This window comes from Pangasianodon hypophthalmus, chromosome 7, assembly GCF_027358585.1.
Source record: "Pangasianodon hypophthalmus isolate fPanHyp1 chromosome 7, fPanHyp1.pri, whole genome shotgun sequence".
NCBI classification, from domain to species: Eukaryota; Metazoa; Chordata; class Actinopteri; order Siluriformes; family Pangasiidae; genus Pangasianodon; species Pangasianodon hypophthalmus.
In genome coordinates, this window is record NC_069716.1 from 19,677,489 (window position 1) to 19,692,360 (window position 14,872).

General features: G+C 37.8%; 2 protein-coding genes across 2 annotated transcripts; one reads left to right on the forward strand and one right to left on the reverse strand.

Annotated features, from left to right (window-relative positions):
- Positions 1 to 125: 125 nt before the first annotated feature.
- On the forward strand, positions 126 to 4,497 carry nxt2 (nuclear transport factor 2-like export factor 2). The gene is made up of 5 exons (XM_026917790.3): positions 126 to 201; positions 297 to 357; positions 472 to 558; positions 2,004 to 2,148; positions 2,979 to 4,497. Exons 2-5 carry the CDS (start codon positions 343 to 345, stop codon positions 3,161 to 3,163), a joined length of 432 nt encoding a protein of 143 aa, XP_026773591.1. The 5' UTR covers positions 126 to 201; positions 297 to 342; the 3' UTR covers positions 3,164 to 4,497.
- Positions 3,335 to 14,487, reverse strand: acsl4a (acyl-CoA synthetase long chain family member 4a). Its single transcript, XM_026917786.3, has 15 exons — positions 14,345 to 14,487; positions 11,660 to 12,129; positions 10,929 to 11,106; positions 10,604 to 10,713; positions 10,286 to 10,424; positions 9,848 to 9,998; positions 9,639 to 9,762; positions 9,442 to 9,513; positions 9,215 to 9,354; positions 8,951 to 9,120; positions 7,721 to 7,795; positions 6,837 to 7,028; positions 6,519 to 6,633; positions 6,249 to 6,406; positions 3,335 to 5,042 (listed from the first exon to the last, which is right to left on the reverse strand). Exons 2-15 carry the CDS (start codon positions 12,008 to 12,010, stop codon positions 4,885 to 4,887), a joined length of 2,133 nt encoding a protein of 710 aa, XP_026773587.1. The 5' UTR covers positions 12,011 to 12,129; positions 14,345 to 14,487; the 3' UTR covers positions 3,335 to 4,884.
- Positions 14,488 to 14,872: the final 385 nt, after the last annotated feature.

The following is a 14,872-nucleotide window of genomic DNA, read 5'->3' on the forward strand; positions in this document are numbered from 1 at the left end:
TCAATACAGATACTATATCATCTATACATAAGCAATTGGCGTTAAATATAAAATATCAGTTACTATATTTTAAAATAATAAATAGCTGCTCATAATCAAGTGGGAACTAAAATATCGGGAGTAAGACTACACGGACGACGTTTACAGGAACACACATTTGAGGGAATTCTCAACAGAGCAGCGGGTTTGGTGTTTCTTTTGGTACTGTAAGAAATATATAAACTATTGTGTATAATTGGTCAAGACTGGATTTTGTTTATACACTGGGGTAGCTAGTTTTGTCGAATTTGTTTCAGTAAGTACATCTTAAGAGAGCAAACACACAGAGAGAAATTCATCAGTATGGCTTCAACAGTTGTAAGTTGAACCTTTTTTCCCTCTCAAATGCTACTAACTAGTAACTAGGAAACTATTAAGGTCCAGTTTTATACTAGTAACCAACATTAAACTGATATTTCCCCCCATCAACAGGACTTCAGGACTCACGTGGATCAGTCGTGCAGATACTCCGAGGAGTTTGTCAACATTTACTATGACTGCATGGACAAGAAAAGAAGAGTGCGTATAATACATATTCATAGTTAAATCTTATTACACGAGGATTAGGGGTGTTACAGTGTGACATTTTCACTGTAGTACACTCCATGGGCAAGAAAAAAAGAGCTAAGCCAAAAATGTTAAGCTTTTAATGGTCTTACCAACAAATCACTGGTCAGGAAATTGGCAAGAATTAAACAAATAGATAAAGGACGTTAATATGGGATAGCTTTTCCTTCTGATTTCTCTAAATGTTTGAGCCTTGTGGCCCCTTGATGGGCTGCATCAGGTGTGGCAGATCACCAAATAATCACTTTTAAGTTTTTAAGTTTTAAGTTTTTCAAATTAATCTTTTAAGAAAAACAAAATCCCAGACGATATTTTTGGAAAATTCTGTACACCCAGACGTGTTATTTTGAATTTTACATCAAACATTTTAATCATTATCATGATTTTACCTTTGTGTACAAGAAGACTATATAAATGAATTTCCTTGTTTCTAGCTCTTCCCCAAACAGCAAAAGTAAATGAGCAAAAGGTGGCTCAGGAGGTCTCAGGAGTGCATTTGTTTAATTCTTGCTCATTTTCTGACCAATGATTTGTATTAAGACCATTAAAAGCTTATTATTTGCCATTTTGGAGTGTATAACCTAGACTAAAATATCATGGTTTTGTGGTATCACAATGTTAATTTAAAAGAGAGAGGAAAAAAACAAAACAAAACAAAGAAAACGCACACACAAGCTGGTGGTTAAATTAAAAGGAAATGTTTTACAACATTTTTATATAAAGGTCTCTGTGTATATTTAATAAAAAAAAAATAAAATTCCCCAATTGTTGTCCTTTCTTAGAAAAATTTTTTAAGCTGCTTAGTCAAAAATATATAGTTATTTTGTTTAGTTCTGGTCAGTAATGCTGTGCATTTGATAACCATTGTGTATGATAAAATTAAGAGCATACTAGGAGTGACAGCAGAGATCAGAGTATGTAATGTCTTTACAGCAGTAACGGATTACACAGCCAATGGGTTTGCAGTGCAGTCTGTGTCACCTACATGGAGAAATTGAGGTTACTGTACTATGATTTTAAGGGGAGCACAGAGGGAGGTGGTTGTGAAATTTGTGTGGAGTTGCAGTAGAACATAAAACGGATGAGAACCACAGTAGTAAGGAATTTAACTGGGTTAAAAAAAACGGGAACAGGGAGACAGTGATAGACAGAAATGCATTTTAATCAGTATTTTGAAAAAGTCAAGGGGATCATTCTCCGTGACTCACTGTGACAGCCCTGTGTCACATGATAATGTGGATTGTCATCAATCTCATATATATGACATTTTCAAAATACTGATGTATTTCCATCTGTCACTGTCTCTCTGTTCCTGTTTTTTTACCCACGTGATAATGTGGATTGTCATCAGTCTCATATATATATATATGACCTAAAATGCCTTATGCCTGTTTCAGAACCTGACGAGACTTTACCTGGATAAAGCGACACTGGTGTGGAACGGGAATAATGTTTCAGGACAGGATGCACTTGGAGAATTTTTCGAGTCTCTTCCCTCAAGTGAATTTCAGGTGCACACACTCGACTGCCAGCCTGTCCATGGTAGGTGCATTGTGGCTGTGGCATCGTTACAGGACAGCTTACCTTCAGCCCGCACTGTTTTTATTTGCCTCTACACAGTGTAACAAACTGTTATACCATATCTGGTCATTATTTCTGTTGCCAGGTGACCTCTACCATCAATAAGTACTTGTGTTCTGTTGCCTTTTGGCCAGGTATCGAACATAAAAAACTGGGTCATGTGGGTGGAGCTAGAAATAATGCAGTGTGTAGGTCAAACATAGTTGTGACTTGAATTAGACATCATTTTGATAAAAACCCTATCTAAAATCACTTATTCTCTTGGACAGTATGGCACAGTAGTTGTCTGATGATAATTCCATTATATATAGCTGAGTTTGCTCGGCTGCTTTTTGCCTTTTTACGGAAAAATAAGTGCATAGTAAAATGCAAATCAGAACTCATCTGTTGTTGCTTCTGGTAGTTTTTATTGCTAACATTAGTGACCCTTCGACAACCTTGACAGAACCCCTCGAACATTATCAGATGGAAACAGACACAGGTAGTAATCCAGAGAACAGATCATTCTGGATTTAGATTAGGGACCATGTCTGCATAATTTCATGCATTGCACTGCTCCCACATGGTTGGCTGATCACAAAATTGCATGAATTAGCAGGTGTACATGTGTTCCTATTAAAATGGACGGTGCGTGTAAGTAGCGTTTAAGAGGTATGTACACAAGAGCATAAAGGATCAGGCTGATTTAAAATTCAGTTTTATCAATTATACGTGTAGTATTGTAGGAGTGTAACATTCAATAGATAATTTGTTTAACCAGAGTGTTGAAAACCTTTATTTCCATATTTCAGAACAAGCGACTCAAGGCCAGACAACATTGCTGGTTGTCACTGCGGGCACGGTCAAGTTTGACGGGAGCAAACAGAGATATTTCAACCAGAATTTCCTGTTAACGGCTCAGGCATCCACAAACAGCGACCAGCCAGTGTGGAAAATCGCAAGTGACTGTTTTCGCTTCCAAGATTGGGCAAGCTGAATGATCACGGCTTCCCACTCTACATGTCCTGTTTGTATGAAAATACTTCAAAACAATGGCCATTGTGGAAGATCTGAGTGACTGTTACTTCCATGGCTAGTGTAATGTTTACTATTTTAAAGCGTTTTAGAAATGAAACATTTGTTACAAAATCACACAGTGGACAATATGTACTCTGTAGAAAACAATTTAATTATCACAATGTATATTACATATAGAATGTGGTTCACAAAATTGAATAAATAAGAGCGTCATGAAACATTCAAGCAAATGCACGGGATCCTCTGACGTTCACATTTTAAAATGGTCCATTACATACAATTAAGTTGGGACCCTGAGGCTTGATGGAAAAATAAAATGAAGTCTTGAAATCTTTTTAAATTTTTTTTTAAAGATAATATCCTTCCAGAAGGGAGAACACACAATCCAATCCATTTCAAACAACAAAGTCTTGATTGGTACAGTAGCTGTTTTTTTTTTTTTTTTTTTTTAAATAATGGCATAAAAACACATTTAACACACTTAAATTAAACATTGCAGCAGTGCAAATGAACAATACTTTTCTCAATAGTAATTAAATATTTGGTAAGGAGATTGGTGTCAGGATAATCTTCAAATGAAAGTCTGCATTTTCTGAAGCAGCAACTCAAATAAATTATAGTGCAAAAAAAAAAAAACTAGGCAGTGTCTACTAACGAACGAACAATTGAACAAATTTGAACAAAACATGGAAAATATTTCCGAAGACAAAAGCCCAATCTAAATGCTCAAGTCAGTAATCTAGTCACTAAACATTGTCAAATATATTCTACAGACCGCAGTGGGAACTGATTAAACATGGTGAGCTTCAGCAGCGGTTGCTTTTACAGATAAACATTTGCTAAAATGTTAAAACGGTTTCCCTTCATAACTGCCAGCTACAATTTTACAGTCCTGAGTCCTTCCAAAAGTACAAGGTCAGTCAATAAATTAGCACAATATTAACATTTGAAAAACCACTTAGTGCACACAAAACAAAACAAAACAAAAAAATCGGAAAGTCACACATAAAGAACGATAATCGATCAGTCATGGAGCCATTGTAAATCCTTTCGAGTAATATATTACACCATCATCAGTGGACGTGCGTAGTTCCTGACAGGAGCTCACTGTTATTGAAAAAAAGACCGCTCGGAAGGCACAAAGAGATCACCATACGCTGCTCACTTCACAAAGGAAGTACAGCCTCTCTGTACAGTGACGACCTCGTCTCGTATCTAACGACTGGGTTTCGCCTTCAGATTCTTTACAAGTGTATTAGAAAGATGAAAATACAAACTGATCATTTTTTTTTTTTTTTTACAAAAATACAAATAGCTGAATGTGATGGCATTTTAAAAGCAATTATATAGTTGAGAACCTTGCGTGAGTCGTTGTCGTTTTTTTGTTGTGTAAGTTTGAATGTTGTCCCATTAACTGAGTCTCATGCCACACAGCTAAGTGAACTATTCTACAGCAAAGAGACTAGAGCTCTGGATAGACTCTTACAGATCTGCTGATATTATCTACAGTATTATGAGCAATAGTTTGGAAACAGAACAGCACAACAGATTCTCAGGACATGTGTGTGACACACTAAGCGATAACATGTAGTTACAGCAAAATGTTTCTAAACATGTATACATATGCAGCATGAGCAGGACGGCAGCAGAATGATGACAATTGATAGTATTTGTCTGGTTTTATTTGCGACCGTACATTCGCTCAATGTCGTGGAGATAGTGGTTCTTCAGCTCCTTCCTCTTCAGTTTAAACGCATCTGTGACCAAGCCGGTTTCAGGAGTCCATGGGTCTGGACTCAGGTGAACTTTTATTGGGATCTCGAAGCGCTGCAGTTTAACTACAATCACACAAAAATAATATGAGTAATGGCATGAGTGGAAAGGAATAAACAGCAGAAGAAAACTCTCTACAGCGTGTCCCAGGAGTAATAATGTAGTTACTGAAACAATCCACAATGTCTTCAATTTCATTACCATCTATAATTAGTATGATTTCAAATATCAATTGCTTTTTATTTGATGTTATTTCTCAATAATAATTTTAATCCCAGATTTAGTGAACTGCCTGTAGGTGGGGAAAAAACCACTCAGGATTTAATGAGCATACGTGTGCCATGAATCACTGTGGTTCAGCTGTGGTTTATTGTCAAATCAAATTTATGAAATTTTATATGCTGCTTCAAGAGCAAACAACAAAACCTGCATTCTGATACATTTTCACTCCGAGTTTGTCTCTTGTGGGCAGCAAACGCTATTGTTATCGCAGATGGGTGTACATGGTGCAGCTGCTGAAAACGGTATACACGTTAAGGTTTTGTGCTATGAAATAGATAGCTGTTGCCAGGTTTTCTTCCATGTTTGTGCACCAAACACAGCTGAATAGTACTAAACGCAAACAGAAGCTAAAGTTGAGAGAATAGAGAATGTGGGAATGTGGACATTGTGCAACTTAGGACTGGCTCTAATAAATTACTTGGAACAATCATTTGTATATGTCAGTGTACTCATAAAATTAGAGGATTTGTCTTCCTTATCTTATCAATATCTTCCATAGTCTAAATTGACAAAGCAAAATTTACTTGATTACATAATTTACTGTACACATGATTACACTATATGTAAAACACAGGCATAATGAAGGCATTATTTAGTGCTGACTGGTAATAATAATAATAATAATAATAATAATAATAATCCTGAAGGGTGATTAATTAGTTTATCCTTAATGGGAGATTTTAAGTTATGATATATCTACATGATCAGAGGCCACTGAATTATTTATATTAAAGCATATCAGAATTTCAAGGTAGAACTAAGGAGAGCCTCTACTATCAACGGCACAATGTCATGTGAAGGCCTTTTGCAAAACAGAAAAATAAGAGCGAGGCATGCTGCATTTTTGAAAATCGCTCACTTTTTACACTATTATTTCTGGGACACATTGTACAGGGTGATATGATTCTTTGAATTAGTCAAAAAACTTATGTTATAGTCGTTGCAGAAATAATAATAATAAATAATTATTAAAAAAGAAAAAAACATACTTGAAGTGGCAACTTCTTTAATTTCCCTCAAGACTTCCATCTCCATAACTGGATGGTTGCAGATGTCCATCCATGTGCCAGTGATACCCTTCTGATGAGCCAGAGCAGTCAGGTTCTTTTGGTTTGGTACCACAAAGCTGATCACATAGTTCTGGTCACTGGAGAGCAAATAGAAAACAGCAGCCTATAAACTGTGGCTCTTCTTTAGAAATAGCAGCAGCTCTGTTTTTCACATTTCATACTGCTTGTGCAGATGTTTAGTTAACCCACCTGTTAGCGTATGCGCAGATGTTGTCAATGAGGGAGCAGTTCTTCAGTGCTGACTCAACTTTACCCAAAGACACATATTCTCCAGCCTGCAGTTTCACAAGGTCCTTCTTACGATCTAATTATTAGAGGTACGAAAATGACCAATGAAATGGGTAGCAGAAAAAAATGCTTCACTGAGTAATGCTAATAACCAGTAGTGTCTAAGAACACACTTGTCTAATGGGCTATATTAGCACTACCACCATTACTGGTAAGCAACATTAACATTTCTGGACAAATGAGCCTTTATCCATTATAAAGACCAGTGTAGACACACACCCACAATCTGGAGACAGCCATCAGGGTGAATCTCTCCTATATCTCCAGTGCAAAACCAATGCTGTCCATTTTCATCCACAAAGAAATCCTCACTGGTACTGTTGTCATACTTGTAGTAGCCCATGGTCACGTTTGGACCACCAATCATAATCTCTCCTCGTGGATGAGGCTTGTCCAGCTTTGTATAGCCACCTGGATGAAAGAGAATACATTTTACTTTAGGACCCTCAAGAACATTTTTGTCAGTTGAGCATTTTCTACACTCTTCTAAACTCATTAGCGGCTTCATAATGAACTAAGAGCTGAACCACACTGGGATAAACACGACAGGTACAGTACTGTGCAAAAGTCTTAGGCACATGCAAAGAAATGCTGTAGAGCAAACATGCCTTCAAATATAATGAAATTAAATGTTCCACATTAAAAATAATACTATAAAGCGCAGTCAATATCTGGTGTGACAAGTCTTTGCTTTAAAAAAAATATTTAGTAGTCTCAGGTACAATTTGTGCAGTTTTATAAGGAAATTAGCTGTAAGTTTTACTGAGCATCTTGCAGAACCAGTCACAGTTCTTCTGGAGACTTTGACTGTCACACTTGCTTCTTATGTTTGCAGCAAAACCCAGCAGCCTTCATTATGTGTTTTTGTCTGAAAAGTGGTTTCTTATGTAATATGTTGCTTTCTTTACTGACATACAAACATTTTTCTGTAATATTTAATTTTATACTGGAAAACTAATGTTTGGAATTCTCAAATGTTTTTGTACTGAATCAATAATGTAGAAGTCATAAAGTAAAAAATCTATAACAGAGTTTGTTCTAAAACAATAGTGTGCCTAAGACTTTTGCACAGTACTGTATGTTCCTCCATATCATCCACTGACCTTCTGCCCAGTCTCGGACTTTAACCTCACAGCAAATGAGAGGAGCCCCGACTCTTCCTGTGCTGTAGTCCGTCACTGCAAGCCAAGAGAAACAGAGTCATGATAACACAAGTTAACAGTTTCATTTAAAAAAAAAAACTTTGGAGAGAAGGTGTCAGGCATGTGAGTTGCACCTTTCCTGAAGAAAGTACATTATTTTAAGATGCAATCACTGGGGGAAAGCAAATCCTTCATTCGAACTAATCTCTAGTGGACATTGCACAACTTTCAAAATCTCAGAACCGCTGTACTGCTCACACTCCATTACATTTATCACTTGCTATCTGTTGTTTTGAGGACATATTGGTGTGCACACTACACAATGGCGAGATCCCCAACGAAGCGTTACAAAAAGGAAATAAACACAAGAGCTGTCTGTCAACTAACTATGTCAATATGGAGCCTGGGTTGGTTGTTTATGCACAATTTTGTACAAAAACAAGAAAAAGAGGAAAAAAGACAATGTGCAGGAATGAATGATTGCGGAGGCTTAGGCGGCAAGGATTGCCTGTTCTGCAAAGAGAACAGGAGGTATAATGCAAACAAACATACAGTAGGTAGTTTTATATTGTGTGTTGCCAAGAATCATGTTGTGTTTTTTTTTTATTATTTTGGCTGTTCCATTTAAACAACCATTTAGGTATGTGGGTGGTGGGGGATGGGGGTGATTTTGTAGATCCTCTAAATTAGGCTGTGACAAGAAAATCGGGGATAAAATTATTAATTGGGCATTCAGCATAATTTATAAAAAATCTGTCTTTTCAGATATTTTGTCTAGGACTGTACTATACAAAAGTGAGTCCAACTTTCATCAGCTATGAAAAATATAATATAGTCTATAATGTTAATCACTTGATATATTTTCCAAGAATCTTTTTTAAAACTGAAAATTGTAGCTGTTGAGAAACACTTGTATGAAACTAAAAACTCATCATCCTGTTTGCCTAACGTTTGTTGAATTAGTCGAGCCATATATTTCATTCAGATGATATCTGGATCACAGTGTAGTAACAACGCTTAATCCTGATTTAATGCAGGGTAAATGAGGGTCTAATTGTTCTATTACTCTTCTAACTTAATGAAGATATTAAAGAAATATAACTGAAGAAAACTGCATTTGTTTTGATAACGGATTAATATACAGATATAAAGTGGTTATGTGTCTCATTCTCCCTGTCAGGATCTTCTCACCCTCAGTGATCGTGCCTGCTCCACAGGTCTCAGTGAGGCCGTAACCCTGACCCACAGGGCAGCAGAAACAGATGTTCATGAAGCGCTGCGTGGAAGAGGAGAGAGGAGCCCCTCCTGACAACATCATTCGCACATTTCCTCCCAGCAGAGCCCTCACCTTCTTAAACAGCCTACACACACACAGACACACAAAGAATCACCATGAATCTGAATCAACATAGAAACATTTCCTTCAGTGTCACACAAACATGCACGATCTCTTACATGTTGCAAAGGGGAGCATCATAGCCATTCTTGATCTGCTCAAGCTTGTAGTTGTAGGCCAGATTGAACAGGTTCCTCTGCACAACGTTCATCTCCTGCACTTTGCTCATGACATTTTTCTTGATGCGGTCCATTATTTCCTAGTGGACAAAAAGTATGTGATTAATGGATTATGATGATCATAAAGTTAAACTGAGGTAATAATTACAGAATATAGTAAGACTCACTGGTACAGCTGCCATCAGTGTTGGCTTTAGGACAGTACAGTCGCCCTTACTCCCCTTTTTAATTTTTGTAGACTACAGAAAAGAAGAGAAATAAAAAATAAGCCATTATTAAAATAAAGGTATTATTTCAACCTTCCTTCAAAGTATTTTTTTAATCGCAGGTTAAAGACTAGTTCTTTATTTTGAGGCTGTGTTACCTGATCAGAGAGTGTCTGCGGGGAGGAGTAACCAATCCTGCAGCCGTAGGCTACGCATGAGATCTCCGCAGTCATCTCCAGCACATGGGCCAAGGGCAAATAAGCTATGTACGTGTCCGTGGATCTATCAAAACAAAGTCACGTTCAAAATAAACTGTACTGACTCTGTATGAGTATATGCAAGGTCTTGTATGGTACATTCTACTCACCCAAGGCCTGGGATCCTCTCACACTGGCCTGTCATGCCTGCAATGAGATTGCTATGGACAATCACGACTCCTTTGGGTCGTCCAGTGGAGCCACTGGTGTACATGATGACAGCCAAGTCTGATGGGACGGGTCTGACTATCTCCCTGTTCACTGCAACATAAAACAAGCATTGTGTTTTCTCAGATGGACAGTAAGGGGGTTGATATACACGGGTTTCAACACAAATTACCGCAGAATGTGCAGGAAAGAGTCTGAAGGTTAATAGGTTAATTCAAGGAACTACTGAAATACAACAACAGCTAGATCTTAAATCTTGTACCCAATGCCAACATTGCTTAAAGGGAAAAAGGAAATGTCTAAGTATATGATGCTTTGGAATAACTATGTATATGATTCTATACTTAAAGTAGCTGGTTTATTGACCAAATTGCACTTACAGTTTTCAGGCTTTGCTCCCAGCTCCTTTACAGACTGCATGCTGTGAATCTGGATGTTCTCTGGATAGCCTGCAGTGTTGAGACTCTTGTTGTCCACGTAAATGATGTGCCTTAGGTTGGGGATTTGAGGAAGGACGCTCTACATAATAACAAAACAACATCATATAGCGTGTCTTGCTGTGCCGTTAACATAGAAAAGGTTAACATCACATCAATGCACCATCCAGAATTAATTTATTCAGAAAAAGTTGTGTATGTGGAATTTCTGTGCATGAGACAATCAGAGATAATCAGAGAGAAGAGAACAGAATAATTCACCTTTAATTTAGTTTCCAGAAGCTCCATGCTAGTGACCAAGTGAGTCACACCACACTCATTTAGTCCAAAGGCCACAGCGTCTTCTCCAAGAGTTGCGTAAAATGTGACCACTGCAACGATCATATAAAATATGACCAAGATCTCAATAATTGTTAATTAATTATATAGCACAATGAAACACTGTGTTCCATAGGAAGACAGTTCAGTCAGTAACAGGACTGCCTTCTCCTTTCTGGCCATTTCTTGCACTGAATTTTAACGCATGTCAGCAGTCTGCTATATTTTTTGCTAAATTTGCATGAGAGAGAATAAATTTGCTCCTTACATGGGAAATTGCGTCTGAAGCAGGACTGAGCTGTGATCATCCACTCAGCACGTGTCTCACAGAATATAGCAATGGTATTTTTTGGCTGCTGGCCCAGTGCTGCCAAGCCACTGCCAAAGAGAGTAACTTCAACATCCAGCTCCTGATACGTCATCCACTTGTAATCCCCCAAGATCAGCTATAAGTAAAAAAAAAAAAAGTTCTGTTAGCCATCTACAACTGAAAACTAGAGACAGCACTGATCCGATACCCAGAATAGGTATCAGGTCAATGCCAGCAAAAAAAAAAAAAAAAAAGTGGATCATATAATGGAGGGAAAAAAAGGACAAATTAAATCTTGGGATTCATTTTTATTACATTTATACTTTATACTTTATTATACTTATTTGCCATGTAGGTCAGTGTTTAACTGAATAAAATAAAAGCTGCAGTTTTGTAGAAAGCATGTTTTTAGCTATGTATTTTTTCCTATACTTTTTTTAAGTGAAGTACTTCCAAAAAATATACATAATTTTAAAGCTTAGTAGGTTTTAAAGAAATAAATATCAGACAGGTATCGATATCAGCTGATACTCAAGGTTTTAGTATCATTATTGGAAAAGAAAAAGTGGTAATGTGCTATCTCTACTGATAACCACTCTTTAGGTAGCTGGAAACTTTATGAAAGACGGTTATGAAATTTGATGCCTGTAGATGTGACCTAGATAATGCATGTGTGTGTAAACATCTACCTTTTTGAAGACCTTGCCACCAGGCTGGGTTTCATTCTCTTCACTCAGAACTGTTCGTGTTCCCAGGCATTGTGACTTGCCAAAGCTCTGCACAGCATGATCGAACAGTTTGTCCAGTGTGTCTTTTCCAGGGAAGTCCATCACAGCCAGGGAGTCGAAGTGGTCCACTGAGCGATATGGTCCCTCTATTTGACCTTTGGTGGATTTGGCCTTGAGCCGCTTGGCCCGGGTTATCTTCTCCTGGGCCCCCGTTAGGAAGTACCAGGGTAGGAAGCTCACCACTGAGTACAGCCATACCACCATGTGGACTGGGATCAGGAGGACATTGCTCAGGTCCATTTTCATAGTCATGGGAGTTTAGAGACTGAGGTGGCCAAAGCTGAGTGAGGTTTCTTTAGTACGGTGCTATTATACGAGTCGTGTGGCTGTACAGTTGCAGAGCCTCACTTCCTCTTTTTTTAAAATGTGACCTAACAAAGACAGAATCACAAAGCATACAAAAAGCAAATTAGAGAAAAAGCACCTACAATGAAGCTCTGTGACACTTTGTTTCAGTGACAAAGTGGGCATTCATTTCTCTGCACGAATAAGACCTGCAGGGTTTATCATTAGTCATACGTGTGTCTTGTAAAAGATTCATCCCAGAGCACTGAACACTAAGAGCAACCAGGTCTATGCAAATCTGAACATCACCTCATAAAGATGAGTATACAGTGATGAGCTGCAGGCTATCGTGACCTCAGAACAGGCTCTCAGTGATCTGATAAGGCTGTGTACTCTAGTTCTATCTCCATTTAAAAAAACTGTTTTAATTTAAATACAAAAAAAAAAAGACAGACACATTTTTCTCTATTGATGCAAGACGTCCTTGTGATTATACAAGTTGAATAATTCAATCTTTTAACGTTAATTCTGTAAAAATATTTAGATATTGTTGACGATGTTGCCATTGTTATATTAAAAAATATTAAAATGCCCTTGCAGAGAGTTTGTGCCAGAACTACAATACACATATACAGAACTGGCACAAATATCATTTTCATATTTTTGCATATAACAATGTTAGTGCATTTTACAAATGTTTACTAAACCATGCACGCACACATTCACACTTTCGAGTAGCTACACATAATGAATAATGTAAAAAGAATGATGTAAAAAAGATAATGTAAAAAGAATGATCCAGCAACAACGTCGCCTTTTTCAGTTTTATTTTTAAAATTTCTCTTAGGGATCAATAAGGTACTCTCTCTCTCTATCTATCTAAACTTTAATTCTTCCCTAAATTTTGATGACATTGTGTGCTCATTTCAGATATTGCGATCCATCCAAAACAGGAGTCCCGTGTCTCTAAGTTGTTTTAATATCTAAGACGCACAGGAAACTACACTACCTTTTGTTGCAATTTTACCTTTTGTCTTTTCTTTTATTGTGAAATGTCCCTTGTCGCTGCTGTAACACTGGGATTAATTCCAGTGAGATTAATAAAGCACTGTCTTATCTTATCTTACATCAAAAGCCCAAAACGAAAACCCCTCACTACATTCAATCTTCTGAAATATCTCCTTCTAAGCTGCAATAAATAATTCATCAGGGACCATTTCTGTACATACACTGTTACAGAAATCTGATATATCCGTGATATATCCAAGGCATGTACCTTCATGCACATCACATCACATCAGATGAGTAACAAACAAAAAACTAAGCAAGACCAAACAATGAATAATCTGACTAAATAGGCTACGAAGTAAGAATTAGACATTTTTATTTGCTCTTGTGGATGTTTAACCATGTTTCACATGGTCAAGTGAGGAAGTGTGAGTTGAGAACCAATGATGTGACACTTCTGAGCTCACCCCACACCGACCACAACCACCAGTATGCACACAGACACATTCATCTGGATTTACAGGCTCAAACTTGGATCCCATTACCCTCAATGCAGGTTAATAAGGTTTATCATTTAAAGCCATCTCATCCAGCCAGGCTATCTGGCATCGATGGCACAATTCGAGGACAAATATCATACAATGGAGCTTAAATACAGTAGGTGCTTCCATCAGATAAGTTATTTATCCGCTGAATAGTCATCATCACACCCATATTTTAAAAAACTGAAAAATGCAGCACATTACTTAGGAATGGACCAAATGATTTCCGTTATGACTCAGAGATACAGTGATGCCGGTGGTATCATGGCGTGGTGTGCTTCAGGATGTGCTGGTAAAACATGCTGACTTCTGTAATCACACTATAACTACAGTGAACACTTTCAGCATGGCTCTGTTTCATAGACAAGCACCAACACATCATCATCATCATCATAATCATCATCATCTTCATCATCACCATCATCACATGAGTGCCTCACCATGCTTTCCGCATTCCTGCCTCTCAGAGTGGCAAACCGCATCATTTACCATCACTTATTATTGTTTTACTCAGATGAAAAAGGGTTTTCCAGACCTTAGTTTTCTCAGGAAGCATCTCCTGACATTGTAGCCGGTAAATAACCTTGCTAGCTAGGATGTACGACACATTAGTTCGCTTCCTCATCCACAAAAAAACCCCACAAACCTGCTCAATATTGAGTCTCCTTCAGGTTCTTACATAACTAGTATTACTACTACATATAAAAAAAGACCTTACAGATATCTTAAACAGCTCTGTGAATGATATTACCTTCAGTTGGTCAGAGCAGCTTCAGTGAAACACCGGCTCCTCGTCTGCCAGAATGACCGAGAGTTACCTCTCAACGTCCTACCAAAACCCGGAAATCTGACGTCATCTGACTCCATATTTTTCAGCCAATCAGGAAAGCGTCGTGCGGCTCAACGTGGACTTGCTCATTTGTTTCGAATCTCCCCTCTGCTTTGAATGCGCGTGCGATGCGTCGATTTTTCTGACGCAATTTCCACTATTTGATGACTTTATTTAAAGCCGAGAAACATGCTGAAAAACATTACTGAGGCGTATCCTGGTGTTGTGGGAACATCATAGTCTAATGAAATCTTAGGTGGCACCATGGCTGACTCAGCACTGCCAGATCACCTTCAAGTCACCAGGTAGACTGTTATACATAATTCATGAATTCAGTCATCTTCAGTAACCACTTTATCCTGGTCAGGGGGGTGGTGGTGGATCCAGAGCCTATCCAAGACACACTGAGCACAGGAACACACCCATATTGAGACACCAGTTTATAGCAAA

Coding starts and splice junctions, on each gene's coding strand:
- acsl4a (XM_026917786.3), bottom strand. CDS start 12,010: ATGACTATGAAAATGGACCTGAGCAATGTCCTCCTGATCCCAGTCCAC. Junction 9,999..10,285: donor GGGAGCAAAGCCTGAAAACT/GTAAGTGCAATT, acceptor TTTATGTTGCAG/TGAACAGGGAGATAGTCAGA. Junction 5,043..6,248: donor TAAAGAAGTTGCCACTTCAA/GTATGTTTTTTT, acceptor GTGTGATTGTAG/TTAAACTGCAGCGCTTCGAG.
- nxt2 (XM_026917790.3), top strand. Junction 559..2,003: donor GCATGGACAAGAAAAGAAGA/GTGCGTATAATA, acceptor TGCCTGTTTCAG/AACCTGACGAGACTTTACCT. Junction 2,149..2,978: donor CGACTGCCAGCCTGTCCATG/GTAGGTGCATTG, acceptor TCCATATTTCAG/AACAAGCGACTCAAGGCCAG.